At 32.9% G+C, this 21,875-nt stretch overlaps 3 protein-coding genes across 3 annotated transcripts; 1 reads left to right on the top strand and 2 right to left on the bottom strand.

Moving 5' to 3' along the window:
• Window positions 1-2,565: 2,565 nt before the first annotated feature.
• On the bottom strand, window positions 2,566-3,673 carry LOC9300007 (putative defensin-like protein 83). Its single transcript, XM_002863885.2, has 2 exons — window positions 3,500-3,673; window positions 2,566-2,864 (listed from the first exon to the last, which is right to left on the bottom strand). The coding sequence occupies exons 1-2, from the start codon at window positions 3,576-3,578 to the stop codon at window positions 2,677-2,679; spliced, it is 267 nt and encodes an 88-aa protein (XP_002863931.1). The 5' UTR covers window positions 3,579-3,673; the 3' UTR covers window positions 2,566-2,676.
• Window positions 3,674-9,990: 6,317 nt separating this feature from the next.
• On the bottom strand, window positions 9,991-14,061 carry LOC9300006 (LRR receptor-like serine/threonine-protein kinase RCH1). Its single transcript, XM_002863884.2, has 2 exons — window positions 10,935-14,061; window positions 9,991-10,615 (listed from the first exon to the last, which is right to left on the bottom strand). The coding sequence occupies exons 1-2, from the start codon at window positions 13,822-13,824 to the stop codon at window positions 10,104-10,106; spliced, it is 3,402 nt and encodes a 1,133-aa protein (XP_002863930.1). The 5' UTR covers window positions 13,825-14,061; the 3' UTR covers window positions 9,991-10,103.
• A 5,616-nt stretch (window positions 14,062-19,677) lies between these two features.
• Window positions 19,678-21,875, top strand: LOC9301767 (pentatricopeptide repeat-containing protein At5g48910). The gene has a single exon (XM_002865647.2). The coding sequence runs from the start codon at window positions 19,764-19,766 to the stop codon at window positions 21,684-21,686; it is 1,923 nt and encodes a 640-aa protein (XP_002865693.1). The 5' UTR covers window positions 19,678-19,763; the 3' UTR covers window positions 21,687-21,875.

Below are 21,875 nucleotides of genomic sequence, written 5' to 3'. Positions count from 1 at the left end.
TTCAATATAAAAAATACTTTCAACTTTACTTTAAATTTAATATATATATATATATATATATATATTATTTTCACCTTTTCTCTAATTTTTTTTTATCAAACACCTTTTCTTAAATTTATGATATTCAGATACTTATCAAAAAAGTGATTGTATTGGTCTTGTATATAGAGAATTAAATTTATTTTTTCATATTTTGTAATAAATGATATGTAAAAGATATATTTTCAAAAAGAATTTCTATTATTTGTATTGTAAGTGAACTGTGTATTATATTTTCTAGTTTACTACTCTTTCATGTAAAATTAAAATAAATTGCGTTTGGTATTTATAATCTATATATAACTTTTCTAAAACAATGGTTGTTTTATATCCTTTTATAACTTCAACCAACGTTCTAGACTTTTAGTAAGGAGCATACTATCATCCACACGAAATTTTAATTACACGTAACTTAGCAAAACAACCAAATAATAGATGATTTATTTAAAGCACGAGGAGTTAAAAAGAAACAAAAGTAGGAAATTAGCAAACATTAATGAACGATAAAAAATAAGTCGACTAGAGAGAAGAAAGCATACCACTCCACAAGAAAAGAGGTTATTTTAGTCAGATTCAAACACTTCATACTGAAATGTACATCTTAAGGTTTCTGGTTATGCATGAAAGCGTGAAATACTTCATTGCTGCTTCCGATGTTTCAATTGTATTGTCTCACAAAATATCTAGAAAACAAAAAATTGCTAGAAAATGACTTTTACAAAATATATATATTTTATCGTTTGCCTATTTGCTCTAAAGACTTATCGTGCTACTGGAGGAATATGAGAAATCTCCATAGCGTGAGTCTCCCATGCTTTTACATTCTTTCCAAGCATGAGCTATAATATATCTTGTGATTCATAAGCATAAACTCTCTCTTTTTTTTTTGGATTTTCAAAATAAACTATATGATCCATGAAAATTCATTTACTTTCAGATTGAGTTAATCTCTTTAGGTTGTCTTCAAAAAGAAAGTCAATTATCAAAAAAAATAAAATAAAGAAAGTTAAGCAGAAGAAAAAGAGTATGCAAATATTTCTTTTGTTTTAAAAAATATATATTATTAATTAGGACCCAACCCAAAATGGGCTTGAACTTAAAAATTACAAAGAAACAAAGTTACAAAACGGAAAGAAATTTCGACACAGGAAAACGCGGTTGGATCTGGGATGTGGTCAGAAGCAGCGAATCTATTCTACCAACACTGTCGAATACAAGGCCCACTACTTTGTGGCTAAAACGCCGAATCTAGATCCTTGATCGGAGTATTTAACTTAAAAGAAAGAAGAAGAAGATGATTTACAGTCATAATCTGGAAGGGCTTTTCATAGGAAATATTTTATTTTTTGACAACGGTGAATCTTTCATACTTTTGTTTTTTTTTTGTTTGTTCAAATCATACTTTTGTTTTTATGGCCGCATACTTAGCTCTAGTAAATCAAATACCTCCCTAATACTATGGGCAATCCAGCACCAAGACTTAAATTACATACTTCCCGACTTTTGTAATGTGCCTGACATAATTAACTCCTTTCTCTAACATTGGATTGGACGGGTACCACAAATGCTACACAATGTAGACAAAAATATTCACTGTTGTTACCAATATTATTTATTATAATTGTATAAGTCTTTTTTGGTCTAATGGCTGACCAAAGATAAATTAATACTTTTATACCAGATATGTGGTTCGATTCTCAATTAGTATAATTTCTTGCAGATTATTGGTATAAAGATTATCGAAAGTCCTGAGTATCGCATGTAGAGCCGTTCGTTGTGGTCTCGAGTTTTGCAATTAGATCATGTCGATCGCGGATGTCGTACGTATAGAACCGTCTGTTGTAGATCCGAGTATTGCAGAGAGATGAGTGTTGTGGAATTGTTATTCGTGAGAATTTTTTATAATAATTGTATATGCCACATGTATTTGAAAATCATCATATAATGATTAACTTAAAAAAAATCTCTAATGATGATGTAATAGACAGAAAAAAGACGGAAAAAATAAATCTACCATAATCTTGTATTATGTATTATCATTAAATTATCAAATCAATTATAATTTTATTTTACTTGCTACTATAAAAGTTACTTATAAGAGAAAATAAAATTTAAATGATCCTAATGTCTTCTCCAAATTCACCTAAACTCATCAAAATCATTTAAAACTAAACAGAAAAAACTTATATGATTTAGCAAAAAAATATAGTCTAGTAATTTGTGCTAGTGTCTTCATTGTGTCACCACCAAGATTCAAATCCGCATATTACATATTGTTTTTTTGATGAATGGGCATATTACATATTGTTGATAAAACAAAAAAAATATATATATATATAAAAATCAATTATTTATTTCTCATTTAACACTTAATCGTTTTTTTTTTTTATTATTATTGTATTTGTATGGCAAGAGTGAGATATAAATAAATTATATGATTATAACTAACATGAATATCATTCACTTGCTTTACTAATATATAAGATCTGGTGTTTGCAGCGTTATGAACTTACGAATGATTATCCATAATTATAGATTCCACATCGAAACATATATAAATCAAGACATTGCATACCGAAAGATATTTGAATATATTTTTTAGTCATATCAAAAAGTACATACATATCTAGTGATGTACTAATTATTAATATCATTAAATTCGAAAGAATCTTGAGATTTGAAATTAGGTTTACAACAACAAGCACCGGTGGGTGTGTCTATGCTCATGCGTACACAAGCCCCTCCTTGGTATCCTTTTGATTTGCAGGGTTCATTGCACTCCGATGAGTTTGTACATACCCCCTCTAAACATGGTATCATTTGTCCTGTTTAGTTTATAAACAAACAAATTCAACGACTTTAAAATAAAAATTGATTAATTTCAATAAACGACTATTTTCTTACTAGTGCACATTTTTTTCTTCTGATTTCGATTTGATTTTAAACACTAATTTTAAAACCATGACTAGTTAGTTTAAAATGAAATATTCGTTTTAATCTAATTGCACTGGTGATCTAAAAGTTGCGACCTTTAAATTTTAAAAATAACCTGCAAAAATGACCTTTTGTCGTAGTGGAGTAAACATATTTTCACGTAAAAGTAAATATTGCGATCTTTAAATTTTAAAAATAAACTGCAAAAGTGACCTTTTGTCGTAGTGGAGTAAAAATATTTTCACGTAAAATTAAATATACAACTTAAAAACTTTAATTTTTTGATAGTTTATGCTTTACACCCATGAGATAATTAAAAACTTCAACAAAAAAATTACTGTAGGTTTTGTTTTTCTTAGAAATACACGGTAACTTTAATAATATATTCTGTTAACTTTATAAAATATCATATCACCGATTACTCCGAAACAAGTCACCTTATTAAAAGTACATAAGAAACATTTTAAAGTAAAATTATTTATCATAACATTAGTAACCAAATTTTAATAGATGATAGATAGGTTACCTGAAATCATTGGCAACAAAATAGCAGCAAACACCATCAACGAAAGCAACACAATAGATGAAAATTTGTTTGTTGCCATTGTGTATGTTAGTAAGTACCTCTTAAAATAAATTTGGATCTCACTTTGGAAAAAAAATTTAGAGAGAAGCAAGTTTCAAAATTAATGTTAGAAGATATTATTATACCATAGGAACATGGATAGTTAGAATATATAGATAAAAACTATTAGGTATGTTATAATTTAAATCTTATTTTATGGTAAAAATTGTTCGAGGGAAAGCTTAAGGATTAAGCTTCACTGTATGATACAAAAAATTGTTGACTTTTTAAAAAGAAAATTTTCAACATTTTTTAAAACAGATAAATATATATAGATTTATAACCTTTTTAACATTTTCTTCAATTTATGATATTAAGAAACTTACTCATAAATGATTGTGTTGATATATATGTCTATATGTATAATAGGTCTTCCACATTTGTAAAGAATTATTTAATTTGTATGAGAATAAAGAGATATATTTCCATAAAAAATAGTATTTTTTTTGTTGAAATTCATCAACCAAACTTAGACTACAAAAAACAATCTGAAAATTTGAGTTGACAAAAGAAAAAAAAAACGAAAACATGAATCTATATTCATTATTTATCTGGTCAATAATTTCATTTTAATTTTATTTGGTTAATTTATATAATTGGTCTTGGTTAAAGGGTTTGCTACTTCTTTTTTTTTTTAATTAAACATTTGTATCTAATTGATATCCCCTATACAAACTATTGAGTTATAGAGAACAAAGTGAAGGTCAACTAATTTTTTGCCCTTCTGGGCAACATCGAAAAAATGGGTACAAAGCCACAGTTATGACCGTGAGTATAATTGGCAAGTGAGTCACAGTTATGACCACCTCAAATCTGACCAACCATTAAATGATCGTGTATAGCAAAAGACACATGAAAATGATCGTGCTTTTCCCCTAGTATTTTCTTTTATTATTTGCATTTACATGGAAAATATTATTTTTTTAAATATCACATAAGAACAACATTTTGAAATATTCAAAAGTATATATATATATATATATATATATATATATATATATATATTGTTGCTCAGCTGTCTTTAGTCGGGAATATCTTATGAAGTAACAAAAACATTAAATACAACTACAATTTCTGATATTATTTGCGTTTCGACTTTGCATTTAAAATTAACCAAAAACAATATTTCAAAATATTAACTGCTTGGCTTCTACTTTTTTTTTTTTTTGTCTTTGTCATTTACTACATTATCATTAGAGATCAAATATGTGATTACATTGAACATGTCCAACGAACAACGATTCTACGACGCTACTTTCCATGAAACATTTGGATACACGACAGACACTTCTGCATATACGACATCTTCATAAAGAACATGCAGAGGCGGAGCTAACTCATGACCAAGGGGGTCAACTGACCCCATAAAATTTAAGAATTCTTGTTTGCATGCTTAAATGGTATATGATGGCTTATTTTGGCTTGTCTTGATTCTTCTAAGTTGACCCCTATGACTCATGTTAAACTATTCCTTTTGACCATCTCTTGCAATTTTTCTTTATTTAATTGATCTTATTTGTGTGCCTCTTTAGTCGTTTTAAGTTTTACTACATAATTTTAATGTCTTACATATTAATTTTTGTTTTTTTTTTTCATTCTTATACATCTTGAGAAACAAAATATTTATATTTCATATATTTTGTATACAAAGATTTAAATATTTCTAAAAATTTATCTATTTTTATGGAAAAACATCTATAAGTTATGGGGTTTGTGAAAATAATACATGATGTTATTTTCAGTTGTGTTTTATTAATATTTAAAAGCCAAAAATAATGCTTAAAATAATCAAAATTTAATTTTAACAATAATATAAGATAAATAATTTAATATTATTATGTAATTTTATTAATATATGACCCCATGATAAAATATTCAGGCTCCGCCACTATGAGCATGCTTTTTCCAAAACACATGAGACCACGACACACGGCTTTACTTTCATCTCTCTGAAACTGTTGGAACTCAATTTTTACAAAGTGGCTCCGGCCAACTTTCCGGCAACTTTTCCGGTGAAGTCCATCACCGGAATGACCTGATAATAGAGTCTTTGGATTCCTTATAATGAGCACTATAAGATAGTGTATTTACATGTAAAAATTGAAGTTATATTGAATGAGTAATTGAGGTCCAAAGTGGTGAGCTTTAAAGCTTATACCAACAAATATAATTTTGTCCTACATTGGAAGTTTGGAAATTTTTCCTCTAGTATATAGTGTTTCACATACAACATAATTCACTAGCTATTGGGAAGGGGAGACTATGGCGTAGGAGATACATGCATATTATGCAAAACGAACCACACGCGCGAGCGCGCCACCGCCGCCGTACCGAGCTGAGCCTATAAAAGCAACACCTCTCTCTCTCATTTCATTTATGCTTTTTATACAAAAAACGCAACAACAAAAACTCTCTCCCATCTCTTCCTTTCTTCTCAAAGTAAGTCAAGAGTATATCGTATTATTTCAAGTTCGTAGATTTCGCTATCGAGTGTTGCGATATCGGTCTCATAGTGATTGTATCCTGCGATCCGCTGCTCATAAAACCGCCAGACTGCGGGAACTAGTTTGGATTACGGAAAGAGATATCATATCTCGTTTTCTAAAACCATCTTTCCTAAATCGTTTTCTAAAGTTCTTTCTCTCTGTTTTTAAATCGGGATTTCGCCCTTGTGAATTAGATGTGATTCGTAGATTTATTGCATGTTCACACACATAGTCTGGGATTGAGTTGTTAGATGACTGAGCCTAGGTTATTAGATGTCACGACATGGTCATGAGCATGTTGATTGATTGTGTGGAGATAAGAGGAAAGGAAGATACGAGTAATTAAGAGTTTGACCTACAGGGCTGGGGTAAATTAATTAACTGACGGTGCTGCTCGACTAAAAGGAAGAGTGTTTGTTGCATGAATGAATGATGTGAAGCATGATGGAGGAATGAGGAAGCATGAATGATTGTTAGAGAATGATGCATGTTAGATTGAATAAAACGCTAGGTTGTTAGATTTTGCATATAAACTGAAAGTGAACAGACTTTGCGAAAAAATGTAAAAAGAAATAATCAAGTTGTTTATCGTCTTCCTTTCTTTGCTTTCATATTTTTGTTATGAAATTAAGTAAGAACTAACGCTAAAGTATCTTTTACTAACCATTTATATCATAAAGATAATATATATACATATATATATAAACAACTCACAAACGAAAATTACCATATCTTAGTCAACTACATTGTAATTCTCTAATCTTATTATATAAAGTATGGTTTTCAAAGTTAATAACTCACGAGATCGTGACACGTGTCAAATTTTTCGATATAAGATTTTGACATGTGTCAAATAAAATTTTCTTTTTTTTTCAAAAAAAAATAAAAGGATAATTATTAATATAAACAGTTTTAAAATGTAAAAAGCTAATTATAAGGAAATTGTACATATATTTCCAAAATAGTTTTTGTTATCTAGCAAACTATACATACATAGAGAATTTATATGTATATTTCCATAAAAATCGAAATTATAAAATTATGCTAAACGTTTTATTTATAAGTTACTAACTGTACAAAAAAAAAAATTAAAATTAGAAAAAAAGTTTCAAAAATTATGTAATCAGTTATTAATCTTATAAGAAAAAAGATAGTAAATAGTCACCTTTATATAAACAAATAGATTGTCTCATATTTTCTCATTAAGCAAACTAATTTCTTAACGATATTATATTATATTAATTATAAAAAATAACTTCGAATCACGATGTTTTTATAAAAATAGCATGTGATATTCAGATCTAATGAATATATGGCAATTGAGGTAAATTAATAATTATGAACGGCGATAGACATAGATTAGAGTTATTCTCGGAGAGGCTTGATCTAATGTCGGAGGAAAAAAAGAAGGTGGAGTAATAAGAAAAGTTGGGGACAGAGGATAAGAGGCGGTAGCAGTGGTGCTGGTGTTGATGATGGGGGTTCAAGTTTGGTGTTGATGATGGGGGTTCAAGCTTGGTGGTGGTGGAGGCGGTAAATATTGATAAAGGTGGTTAGTTGGAATTAGTGAGATTCGGTATTGATGTTGGTGGTGATTTTGATAGTAGTGAGATTTAGTTGTGGTGGTGGGTCAGAGTAGTGAGACTCGGTAGTGATGCCCGACGAATGCGAGAAATTGAGATAGGGAAAAATATAAAATAAAGATATGGTGGTGAAAAAATCCGACGAGATGATGGAGAGAATGAGAAAGAAAGAGGAGTTCGAACAAAAATAAGAGAAATGTAATGAGAGATACATAGAGATTTGAGAATTGCAAAGAAGAAAAAATGAAGAAATTTGTAATGTGGGCCTAAAATGACAAAAGCTATATAGCGAATTGAGGATATCTCATATTATCAATTAAGTTACATGACATGGATATAGACAGTCTCATGTTTCTCTACTTTTATTGTCACAATTTTATTATGACGTTTAAACTTTTCTAAAAAACATCTATATTTACGTAACTCAGACTACATGTTTACATATTATACATATATCGTTCATATATTTACATAACTATATAATTTTATCTTTTCTTATTATCATAGTTTTGTTTCTATCTTGCCCACATTGAAATTATAAGATGTAACACACTCTTCCGATAGATGTAAATAACTTATTAAAATTCAATAATACAACATATGAACATTTATGACTTCATAACTTATAATAAGCAAAAAATTATATAATTTTATAAATAAGCCAATAATTATATTAGATGATTTAATAATTATAATAACATAACTATGAATAATGTTTTATTTTATGCATTATGCTAATAAATCTATATTTTGAAATAATTATGCTGCATTTTCTAAAATATATATGTTTATAGAATTTTAGTTAAGCTTACAAAAATAAAATAAAAATAATAATTTCGACCGGCAACCCGTGCAACGCACGGGTCCATATCTAGTACTAATATAAACCATTAGGCCACAAACTCATAATCACCATATTTTCGTGTACAATATAATTTTCTAACAACACTAATATAAACCAATAACAGCACTGATAAAGGCAGGTGCATTCTTACTTCTTAGGTCCCTGAAGGCAGACACATTGTTAAGGCATTGGTCTCTCTTATTCTATACATTTTAGGGTCCATACCTAGGAATGGGCGTGCCTGGGGGACACCTATAAAAGCATAGGCAATTCATAGCTCCTTTCTTGTTCACTTCCTGGCAAAAACCGTCTCCTTTCAACTAATTCATACACACAGATTTACATGCTTTGATTGGACATGTTGCTTTACTATTTGTTAAATTCTTAGTACAATATCCTATTGGTGCAGTCTCTGACCCTCCTGTTACTGTAATATATACATAAAATTTTAGTAGTTGAAGTTGTTTTCTTTTTGTTTTTTATTTATTTTTGTACTTAGAACATAAAATATCAAGTATATTCTTTCTAATTCGTTGATCATTCTTCAAAGAAAAATATAACATTGTAACTAAACAAATATATATATATATATATATATATATATAATTTGAAAATATCATATAAATTTTCAGAACATCAAATTTTATGAAACAAAAAAAAGTTGTAATTTGAAACATTTATCTATGCAGTATGAAAGGGGAAGAATTGACTATGACAATATCTATATCTCTGTGTGTGTGTGACTTGATCAAAAATAATCTTGATAATAAATGTTACAGAAGAGGCTGAACTGATATTTTAAAAATAGCATAGTATTCATAATGGATTTCTTCAGACGATTCTAAACGTTAATACAAACCTAGCACAAGAATGATGGAGATAGTTAGAACGGTTAACGAGAACTGTAAGAGTTTCCTCATCCTAGATGATAGAAATGTTTTTCTTGATGTTTTACAAGTTATAACCAACAAGTTTACTTATATATGAAATAAGATGTATCCAACCATTCAAGCATGTCTAATTTAAGCAATCTACTTAATTCAATCCCAGTGAAAAGAGATTTTGTTTTACGTTATTCCAGTTTTCTTGCTCATTGGATATATAAAAGCCGTAAACCGGGTCTTGTGGCCTAGTGGTAAAGGGGTCACAACTGTGACTTCCGCCACCAGGGTTCGAGGCACGGCCACTGGCAGGTTTACATAGGGGAATTGCCAGCCTCGTGGGATTAGTCCTTGGGCCTAGGAAGCTTTTGGGAGACCCGCGGTTATTCAAAAAAAAAAAAAAAAAAAAAGCCGTAGACTCCATTGCTTTTTAAAAGTTTTTTCGATATAAGCAGTGAAAATTCATCTAAATAATCTCATATATATATATATATATATAGCGTTCTCTTAATATTTTCAAAACGAAAATTCAACTTCTTTTTATTTGATTGACAAAAAAATCAACTTGACGGAAGAAAATGTAAAAGTAAGACGAGACTAGTCTATGTTAATATTTCTTGGTTTGAAACTCAGTTCATCTCAACGTCATTTATAGATAAAACACAAACTTTAGACGTAGAAACTTGTTCACTTAGAAACATAATTAACCATCTATTTAAGATTTGGTCTAGCATTAGAAGTAGCAGAAGAAGAAGAAGAGTAAAGCAAAGAAGATGCCGAGAAACTCGTGCTACTACTTCTCAAATACTTAGCCGTTTGTTGCATAACCGATGAAGTCGTCGAATCATCTTTGCGACGTTCTCTTCCATTGTTACAACTTCCCGAGCAACCATCAACTTTCATCGATTCCTCTCTTTCTTGACGTATCTCACTAAGCATAGCAGCCACATCTTTCATTGTAGGCCTGTCTTCGGGTAATGGATTAATGCATAGAAGCGCGACTCCTAGCGTTTGCATCATCTCTTCAACCTCTGACTCTGGTCTCGCTTGTAATGTTTGGTCGATTACTTGTATGTCTCTGACTTTCTTGACCCAGTCCACTATGTGGAGTCCGTCTGGTATCGTTGGATCGATTGGTTGCTTACCCGTTAGTACCTCGAGCACTACGACTCCATAGCTATACACGTCGCTTTTCTCTGTTATCTTCATTGAGTATCCGTATTCTGCATGATTATAGGAATATATAAGATTATGCCCAATTGATATTTGTTGCTAGTAACGAAGGATGGACATACAAACCAAAATGCTTACACCTAAATCACATTGAAAATATGAATTACTTTTTAGAAAGAAAAATGGCTTTAGTATGAAACTGAATCATATCGAAAAATTAAACCAAAGCCGATTTATCGAAACCATGGAAGATTTATCGAAACCAAAACAGATCAACGGAAACTTTTTATCTTTACTAGGCTAAGACTACTAGTCACTATGATGTATCAAGTCAATTAATTAGAAGCAAAACAGAAATGTGAAAAGTACCTGGAGCTATATAACCATAGGAACCAGCAATGGTGTTGGAAGACCGAGCAAAGTCGCCATCGTCGACAAGCTTAGCGAGCCCGAAATCTCCAATGTAAGGTTCAAAATCAGGGCCAATCAGAATATTATTAGCCTTGATGTCTCTATGAACAATGGGAGGAACACAGTCATGGTGCAAGTAAGCCAAACCCTGAGCTGCACCGAGTATAATCTTGTACCTCACTTCCCATCCTAAGCTACATACACCGCTCCTTTCGTGAAGCAAACTTCCCAAACTCCCATTTGACATATAATCGTACATAAGAAGTCTAGTGTTCTTGTTCCAACAACATCCCAAGAACCGTACAATGTTCTTGTGTCTGATCGATCCAAGTGTTTTTACTTCAGCTGAGAATGAGTCTCGAACTCCTGATGACTTAGTTTTCTCATTCAGATTAGGCAATGTCACTGTCACTGGCCAGAGTTTTTTCACTGCGATGACTTCTTGGTTTGGCATTTCAGCTTTGTACACTATTCCGGAGCAACCTTTCCCTATAACATTACCTTCTACCAAACACTTGAGTACATGTTCCACTGTGAAGTTGAGTTTCTGAAAAGGTGTGAATTGCCATGTCCATAGATTTTCTCCGGTCTCTGAATCGTTACCATCCCGAATCATTTGTTTAGCTCTTAAAACGGCCAACACGCCTAATACCGCAAGAACCGCTGTCACGCTTATAAGCAATCCAATGGCTATCTTGAGTCTCTGTGAATGCACACCGCGCTGTGTACTTAACTGTGTACTGTTACTTACAAAACAAGACCTGAAACCTTTGGAACAGAGTCCATTGTTTCCTTCCATCTCTGCTCTTATCAGCTGTCTAAACACCTTACTATCTGGAAGATAACCTGAGAATCTGTTGTGAGAGATGTTAAGAGAAACCAAGTTTTCAAGACCGGACAGCACAAAGAGGTCGCCTGAAAGCATGTTATGCGAAATATCCAGCACGGATAATCGGTTAAGCGCTGAAATCCTTGCTGGGATAGAGCCATCTAATGAATTCCAGCTCAAGTTTAAGGCAATGTCAAGATCTTGAATGTCAAAGAGTTCCTCTGGTATAGTTCCAGAGATGTTATTACTGCTGAGATCAAGAAGCTGAAGATTCGTGCAGTGACCGAGAGACGAAGGGATTTCACCATTAAAGGAATTCTTACTAAGAACGAGCCGATTGAGCAAAATGAGATGACCAAGACTATCAGGAATCTTGCCAGTCAAGTCATTTGAAGAGACATCAAGTACTTGAAGCTTTGTTAAAGATGATAAAGGCAGAGGAAGATAACCTTGAAGAGTGTTGTTGCTCAAGTTTAGCATTTGGAGTTGTCTGCAGTTGCTTATCTCCAAAGGAACTGGACCGGAGAGATTGTTCTCAGACAAGTCGAGGAAGCTAAGGTTCTGAAGAAATCCTATTCCTTTAGGGATTTCTCCGGTGATTCTGTTATTGACAAGCCTTAATCTGACAAGTGAAGTGCAGTTTCCGATCTCCGGTGGGATAACACCGGAGATGGCATTAGATATAAGCAAGAGCTTAGTCAGATTACGAAGATGAAACAAACCAGCAGGTAAAGCTCCGGTGAGATAATTCTGAGACAAGTCAAGAGCTTGAAGATTCTGACAACCAGCTAACTCTACCGGAATATTCCCTTCTAGCTTATTCTGCCATCCCAAGAAGATGTTGAGCTCCTTAAGCAATCCAATCTCTGGCGGAATCAAACCTGAAATCTGATTGGCATCAATCTGGAACTGAACAAGCCGTGTACAGTTACTTAGAACTGAAGGTATTGACCCGGTGATGTTGTTGCTGCTAAGCATAAGCTCTTGTAGATTCGACAAGTTACCAAACGATTTAGGGATGGTTCCTGAGAAATAGTTCATAGAGAGATCAATGGCGTTTAAGCTCTTCATAAATCCAATCTCCTCAGGGATAAGTCCGTGGAGATTATTCTGCCATAGAAGCATCTTCTCTAGGTTTTGAAGCTTTCCTAGTTCTTTTGGAAGCGTGCCGGACAAGTCATTGTCGTATAGAAACAGATTGATAAGTTCAGAGCAGTTTCCAAGCTCTTTAGGGATCTCACCAGAGAGCATTGTAGAATAGACAGATAAAGACTGGAGCTTGCTTAGTTTACCCAACGAAACAGGTAAAGAACCGGATATTTTCGTGGCGGCGAGCCCTAAAACCTTGAGATTCCCACAGTTTCCGATCTCCTCCGGGATCTTCCCTGAAAGCTCTGAGTTTCCTCCGGCTCTTATGCTCTCAAGAGTCGGGATCTTTCCGAGCTCCAACGGTAGATTCCCGGATAAGTAGTTGTCGAAAATCTCAAGGTTCTTGAGAGCAACGCAGTCGCCGAGTTCCGGTGGGATCTTTCCTGTGAGGCCATTGGAGTTTAAACTGAGTTCTTGAAGATTCTTGAGCTTCCCTAGACTCGAAGGTATTTCACCAACAAGACTATTTGAGCTCAAATCAATAACTCTAAGTTCAGAACAATCTCCAATCTCAGAAGATATACTTCCGGTGAGATTAGTGTTGGAGATAACGAGTTTCTCAAGTGAAGTAAAAGAAGAAATGTTAGGAGGGAAAGGTAAAGCTAACTGAACAGAGACGACATTGATCTCTGTAACGAGTTTGTTGTCTGAGGAGGAACAAGTAATGTAAGGCCATTGACACGGGTCGGAATCAGAAGGATTCCAGCCGGAGAAGACTGACGGCGGCGGCGAGTTCGAGCTTTGAAGCCAAGAAATCAAAGCTGAGACTTCATTGGTTGATGCAGAGGTCGAGGAGATGAAGAAAGCTAAAAACAGAGACAAGGTAATGGAAAAATGAGAAACAGTTAAGGCTTTTCTTGGAATCGGCATTTGCAAAGACAAAGAGTTTTTTTTTTCTTTGCATTTGGCTCTCAAATCCAAAACCAGCCTTCTTGGTTCTGCATCGATTTGAGTCTCTCTTTCTCTCTCTTTGGCTTAGGGTTTAGGGAAGTTTTTTACTTTGGAGATAAGCAAGAAGAAGAAAGAAAGATTATAAATATGTAAAAGTACTTAAACTTCATGTGCTCTGTCTTTTTCTTTTACCTCGGGGTTCTGTTCTTTGTTTTTCTGATTAATTAATTACAGTCATTAACTTTTTCTTCGAAATCTGTTTGCCTAGACACTATCCATACATGACAAAAGTCAATAGTTATACATAAATATATCTCAAAAGAAAAAAGAATTGGTTATACTACACACTAGTATAGTTATATAAACTAGTGTTTTTTTCTATTAGTGAATCTAGGACTTAAACCGAGTTGGAATGATAATAAAAAGATTTGAACCCTACTTCTCCAATTTTAGAATGAATTTATCGGTGGTTCATATGCCCACTACTTATTGAGTTAAACTTACCGTTGGTATATCTTTTTGGAAATAATGTATTTTAGGTTTTAGAAATAATGTGAAAGCGTTTTTGACCAAAAAGAAAATGTTAGAGTGAAAAAAAAAACATAAATAAATAAGTACTTAGATTTACCATTATGTGATTTGTTGTATGAAATACTAGTACTTTAGAAAAAATATACAAAATCGAAAGTTGAAATATAATTACAAGATGGAAAATGAGAGCATGTGGTTTTGCATTGTTTTCCTCAATTAAGTCAGAATTGTGAGTTGGTTTGTTTTCGAGACCTGAGCTGAGCGTTAAAGATTCTTCCTCGTTTCAAGTAAACTCCGTGTATTACTGTATCAATATACTTATTGTCTATACCTTACCTTAACGCAAAACAATTGATGCATTTGTTATATTAAAGCACTGCATTATTTTAGTTAAATTTTATGAAAATTAAGTATATATCTGAAAATTAATTGTAGCAGAAGTCACATGTTTGAATGACACTTAACAAGAGACTATATAAAAATGCTCTGGTTTTTGGCTTGAGGGAATATATAGGCTCATGACCAAAACCTTTTAGTCATTAAAAAAAAACGTAATTGTATTGAAACTCCATTAAAAATATGTTGTAAATAAATATAAATATTCGTGTAAGTTATTTTGACTCAATGGCTAAAGATATTTAATAAATTACAATAAATTTGAATTCAATTTCAACAAAATATAGTTTCTTGCAGATTATTGATGTAAAACTTATAAGAGATTTAACATGTTATACGTAAAGTCGTTTATCGTGATCTCGAGTGTTGTGTAAAGAGTTGTCCATTGGTTATATAGTGAAAGACAAACTGTTTATATTGTATCCATGTGTTATAATAAGAGTTGTCATTGTGGAATCTTCTTTGAAAATATTCATTATGATCTCATGTGTTGCAAGTAGTTAGATTTGATCGACAAATCAATATTTTATCTGTAAAATATGATCAATTATCTATGATAATGATATAACATATGACAAAAGAAAAATTAAACAAAAAATAACCTAGAAAAATAATTACTTGATAAAATTTAACAATATGTTTTGATTATTATTTTAAGTATAGAGAAATTTTAAAAATATTTATGATATATCTGAATACGCTTAAAGGTATGTTTTGCTAAAGTATGTTTTACATGATTTAGCCAATTGGTTTGTGCTAACATTACAAAAAGTATGTTTTGCAAAAGATTTTTACATGATTTATGTAATTGACTATAGAATTAACATTGAAAAAATTTATATTGGTTGGAACAAGTATTTAATGCTTATTGTAACGATGTTAATATGTATAGGTTACCGAAAAAGTGATGTTAAATTTTTGTCATTAGTTAATAGAAATGAGATTATTAATTTCTACGGTTATGAGAACAAATGTTAAATATATGAATTACTTTTTAGTTGTTGTAATAATTAATTATATCTGATTTTAAATAAGTTAGTTAAATTTATAATAATTTTATTGATAATTATGATAGCAATATAATTTTAAAAATATATCAGTAGTAAAAATATTGCTTAACAACTCGTTAATTTTAACTTTAGATATACAAAAAATAATTTAATATTATTGATAATGTCATCTATCATTAAGTACTAATTACATGCATTGATTTATTATATTATTATATTAATGTTTTCAAAGTGATTTAAGTTGATATCAAATATGTTCGGTGAAGCTGGTTTATTGAAATTGATGTCGACTTTAGAAATATTGAAATGAAGGGATATAATGTTAGTTTACTCGACTCAGTATTTAAAATATTTTATTTGTTATAGAAGTGTACTGATTTTTTTCGCTTCGACGAAAAAAAGAAAAAACAAAGAAAGAAGTGTTGCTTCTGGTTTCTTCCATTATCAAAACTTCACAAGATTTTTCATCGTCATTCTAGAGTTTATATATATATTTGAAATCAATCTCTAATTAGATTCGAGATTAGAAGAGGAGAAGTTCCTAAATGAATAATATTTGTCCTAAAATCAATCTTAGTATATCAAGTTTTTGTTGTGGGGAAAGAATCACCAATCACTAATTATAACCTTCTTATACTAGGTATTAGATCTCTTTATAACAAAAAGGTATGTTGTATCATATATTTTGAATATTTGTATTACTTTTAAGTGAGGCAAAAGAATTTTACATCACTTAAATAAATAATTCTGAAAATGGTGATGCAAATAATTAACATCATTTTATTAGTAATTAATGAAAATTGTTATATATTTCCATAGTAAGCTACGTTCCCGTTCTTGGGTTAAGATCATGAGAACTAGCATAAGTCATAGTTTCTGCAGCCACAAAACCACCACTATTTTGAGTTTCCAGGTCAGCATCCCTAGCCATTGTCCTGAATTTGAAACCATTAACATTGTAAGTCGTATACTTCACAACCTTTTCAGATGGATCCAAAGCTAAACAACGTAAATCATCAGTGATCTCTCTAACTCATTTATCTCCAGTTTTTGTTCGTTTGAACCATTTCGTAAATCTAAGATGCAGTTCTCGGTCAATATCGATAACACGATTCCTTTTGCTTTGATGTGATGGTCTCTTCCACAACTCATTTTTATACATCCTACAAACATAATAATTACCAGAACTTCTATATTAGAGAATTTCAATTAAACTTAAAAAAAATGAGTTATTCTAAAATGATAAAATCTTACTCTCGTAAGTGATCTAGTAGTTGACAATTGACCAATACATGTTGATGTGCTTGCTGCCTCTCTACATGATTAAGAGTATAACATGAGCATGCTCCAACAAATCTTTCAAGTTTTGGAAATATAAATGGAAGTTTTGAATTTGGTCTTATGCTAGTCTCCGCTTGAGGTCGATCATCAACGCGGCCAATCCGAGTAAATCGTGTCTCTATATCATTGAGATACATTGAACAAAATGTTACACATTCATCAGCTAAATAATGCTCACATATAGAACCTTCAGGCTTAGCGCGATTCCAAACGTATGATTTGAAGTGTTCAGGAGTCCTGTTGATAATTTAATGAAGTAAGTTTCTCGCTGTATATATATATATATATAAACATATAATATATAATAATAAAAGAGCACCTCTCAATTGGATACATCCAAAGAGATGGAACTGGGCCACCCCATTTTGCCTCTTCTATGAGATGTACTATTAAATGTACCATCATTATGAAAAAAGATGAAGGAAAAATCATCTCTATACGACATAAAATCACTACAATATGGTCTTGTAATTTATTAAGTCATCGACATCGAGGACCTTTGCAGATATATCTCTAAAACTTTGACAAAGCTCCACAATGGCTGATGTCACATCTGTTGGCAGCATAGTCCGAATGGCAACTGAAAATAAATCTCTCATAACCATGTGACAGTCATGACTTTTTAAGCCTCCTACCTTCCGACTATTAACATCAACACAACTTGATAAGTTAGAAGCATAACAATCAGGGAGTTTTATATTCTTTAAGACACTTAAGAAAGTGTCTTTCCCATCATTGTTCAGAGTAAAACATGTTGCTTGATACTTCTCATTATCATCAGACCACAAGTCATAACGTATACCTAGCTCACAAAGATCTTTTCTAGCACTCCGATTATCTTTGGATTTTTTTTTGTCACCCAACAATATGTAGACTAGATTGCCAAACACATTTTTCTCTATGCGCATGACATCTAAATTATGTCGTAATATAATAAATTCCCAATAAGGCAACCCAAAGGGTATACTTTTTTTCTTCCACTGCTTGAGAACTAGATCTTCCTACATGACTTCGATATCTCTTTCCTCCAACTGCAACTAAACCACGCTTCTTACCAAAACTAACATTAACTTGTTCTAGTTGATGAATAATTGTAGAATCAGACAACGTGACTGGCGGAGATCTGATTTCTATCTTTCCGTCAAAATTATTTCTATTTTGACGAAAGCCATGATCTTGAGGAAGAAAACGACGATGACCCATAAAACAATTTTTTTTTTCATGGTTTAAACGTTGACCGGTTCCATCATGGTTGCAGTTTGGACAAGCAGATGTATAAATATTCCAACCTGACAAATTTCGAAGATCAGGAAAATTACTAATTGTCCACATGACGGTTGCTCGCATATCAAATATTTGTTTTGTGGAAGCATCTAGCGTTTTAATCCCATCAACCCATAATTCCTTCAATTCTTTGATAAGTGGCTGCAAATAGATACATCAATATCATTACCATGCATGTGCTTTCGAGGGATAACCATAGAGAGGATCATTGATGTTTGCTTCATTGACCTCCACGGTAGAAAATTATAAGGAACTAGTATCACTGGCTATACGCTATAACTACTATTCATTGTACCAAATGGGTTAAAACCCTCTATCGCCAAGGCTAATCTTACATTTCTTGGATGCGATGCAAATTTGGGATACTTTTGATCAAATGGTTTCCAAGCTTCTCCGTCTCATCGATCTCGAAGCTTGCCATCATTCTTACTATCAGTTGCATGCCATCTCATGTGGGTAGCAGTTTTCGATGACATGAATAAATGTTGCAATCGTGGCTTTAGAGAAAAACATCGCAAAACCTTTGCATGAGCTTTCTTTTTTCTATTCTCTGATCCAGATACCGTACTCTCTGTAAAAATATTTTCTTTACAACAAGAGTTCACAAACTTTGCAATTCTCCCTTCCTGCATCTGCTTCCCAATATAACATGCAATCATTTGGACATGCATGAATTGACTCATTAGTCAATCCTAACTTACGAATTACCTTTTTCATGTCATTACATGAATGTGGCAAATTAGCATGTGTAAATGCTTCTTTTAGCAAATCAAGCACCATGGATATCCCCTTGTCACTAATCCCACACATACACTTGATATGGTACAACTTCAATATAAATGACAACTTCATGAACTTGGTGCATCCAGTATATAGCTCTTGATTAAAATCAACAAGCAACTCATCAAAACCTTCTCCTTTTCCACAATTTTTTTTCCATGGCTTAAACGTTGAGCGGTTCCATCATAATTGCAGCTTGGACAAGCAGATGTTGTATAAATATTCCAACCTGGCAAATTTCCAAAATCACTAATTGTCCACATGACGGTTGCTCGCATATCAAATGTTTGTTTTGTGGAAGCATCTAACATTTTAATCCCATCAAACCATAATTCCTTCAATTCTATGATAAGTGGCTGCAAATAGACATCAATATAAAATTTATGTATTGACTTTACCAATTTAATATAAATTCAGTTTGATAGAAAAAAAGATAAAATAAATTTCTCTAAAAACCAAAGCTTAATTGGACAATTTGTAGCCCAAGCGTTAAGACTAGACTTAAAGACTGTTGCCACAATCGTTATATCTTGTTATGCGTCTTACATAGCCACACGAATCTCTTCTTGATTCTCAATGAACCCAACACAGACCCTTTACTCTCCCGGCGGTAATTCTCCGGCATCTTCCCTCTTTCCTCAAATCAACACCTGTCGAACTATAAGAGACCTCTCTCAAATCCATGCCGTTTTCATCAAATCTGGTCAAATTCGAGACACTCTCGCCGCCGCAGAGATTCTCCGTTTCTGTGCTACCTCCGATCTCCACCACCGTGACCTTGATTACGCACACAAGATCTTTAATCAAATGCCTCAACGAAATTGCTTCTCTTGGAATACTATAATCAGAGGTTTTAGTGAGAGTGACGAAGACAAAGCTCTAATTGCAATCACATTGTTCTGTGAGATGATGAGTGATGAGTTTATCGAACCGAACCGGTTTACGTTTCCGTCTGTGCTTAAGGCGTGTGCGAAAACTGGGAAGATTCAACAAGGTAAGCAGATTCATGGTTTGGCTTTGAAGTATGGATTTGGTGGTGATGAGTTTGTGATGAGTAATCTTGTTAGAATGTATGTGATTTGTGGTTTGATGAAAGATGCTTGTGTTTTGTTTTATAAGAACATTATTGAGAGAGAGATGGTGATGATGATTGATAGAAGAAAGAGAGATGGTGAAGTTGTTTTATGGAATGTTATGATTGATGGTTATATGAGACTTGGTGATTGTAAAGCTGCAAGGATGTTGTTTGATAAAATGCGTCAAAGAAGCGTTGTTTCGTGGAATACGATGATATCGGGCTATTCGCAGAACGGTTTTTTTAAGGATGCTGTTGAGGTTTTTCGTGAGATGAAGAAAGGGGAGGATATCCGTCCGAATTATGTTACTTTGGTTAGTGTTCTTCCTGCGGTTTCACGGCTTGGGTCGTTAGAGTTAGGAGAATGGTTGCATTTGTATGCTGAGGATAGCGGAATTAGGATTGATGATGTGCTTGGCTCTGCTTTGATTGATATGTACTCGAAATGTGGGATCATTGAGAAAGCGATTATGGTGTTTGAGAGATTACCTCGAGAGAACGTGATTACTTGGAGTGCGATGATAAACGGGTTTGCTATACACGGCCAGGCAGGTGATGCTATTGACTGTTTTTGTAAAATGAGGCAGGCTGGAGTTCGGCCTAGCGATGTTGCCTACATTAATCTCTTGACTGCTTGTAGCCATGCTGGTTTGGTAGAAGAAGGAAGGAGATATTTCAGTCAAATGGTGAGTGTAGATGGTTTAGAGCCTAGGATTGAACACTACGGGTGTATGGTTGATCTATTGGGTCGTTTGGGTCTTCTTGATGAGGCTGAGGAGTTTATACTTAATATGCCTATAAAACCAGATGATGTTATTTGGAAAGCACTTTTGGGTGCTTGCAGAATGCACAGAAATGTCGAGATGGGCAAGCGTGTGGCCAACATTCTGATGGATATGGTTCCTCATGACAGTGGAGCTTATGTTGCTCTCTCAAACATGTATGCTTCTCAAGGAAACTGGTCAGAGGTTTCAGAGATGAGGCTGAGAATGAAGGAGATGGATATAAGAAAAGATCCCGGATGTAGTTGGATTGACATAGATGGTGTGCTTCATGAGTTTCTTGTGGAAGATGATTCTCACCCAAGAGCCAAAGAAATCAACTCAATGCTCGTAGAAATCTCAGACAAACTGAGACTAGCCGGGTATAGACCGATCACCACACAGGTTCTGTTAAATTTAGAGGAAGAGGATAAAGAAAACGCACTTCATTATCACAGCGAGAAGATGGCTACTGCGTTTGGGTTGATAAGCACGAGCCCTGGCAAACCGATACGCATTGTTAAGAACCTACGCATCTGTGAGGATTGTCATTCGTCCATCAAACTCATCTCCAAAGTTTACAAGAGAAAGATAACGGTACGAGACCGGAAACGTTTTCACCATTTCCAAGATGGCTCATGCTCGTGCATGGATTATTGGTGAAAGTAAACATAAAAGACGGGAGAATCTTTCCTTGTGTATACACAAACTCTGTTGTTTCTTTGCTAGCTCAACATTGATAAGAATTGAAATTTTTAGTGAGTAATTTAGAAACGAGATAAAATAAAAAAAAATGTTGATGAAATGTAAAAAAAGGTAAATGATGAATTAAGTCTCAAAGTTTTTATTCAA

This window comes from Arabidopsis lyrata (genome assembly GCF_000004255.2).
Source record: "Arabidopsis lyrata subsp. lyrata unplaced genomic scaffold ARALYscaffold_8, whole genome shotgun sequence".
NCBI classification, from domain to species: Eukaryota; Viridiplantae; Streptophyta; class Magnoliopsida; order Brassicales; family Brassicaceae; genus Arabidopsis; species Arabidopsis lyrata.
This window is presented reverse-complemented; position numbering and strand designations above follow the sequence as displayed.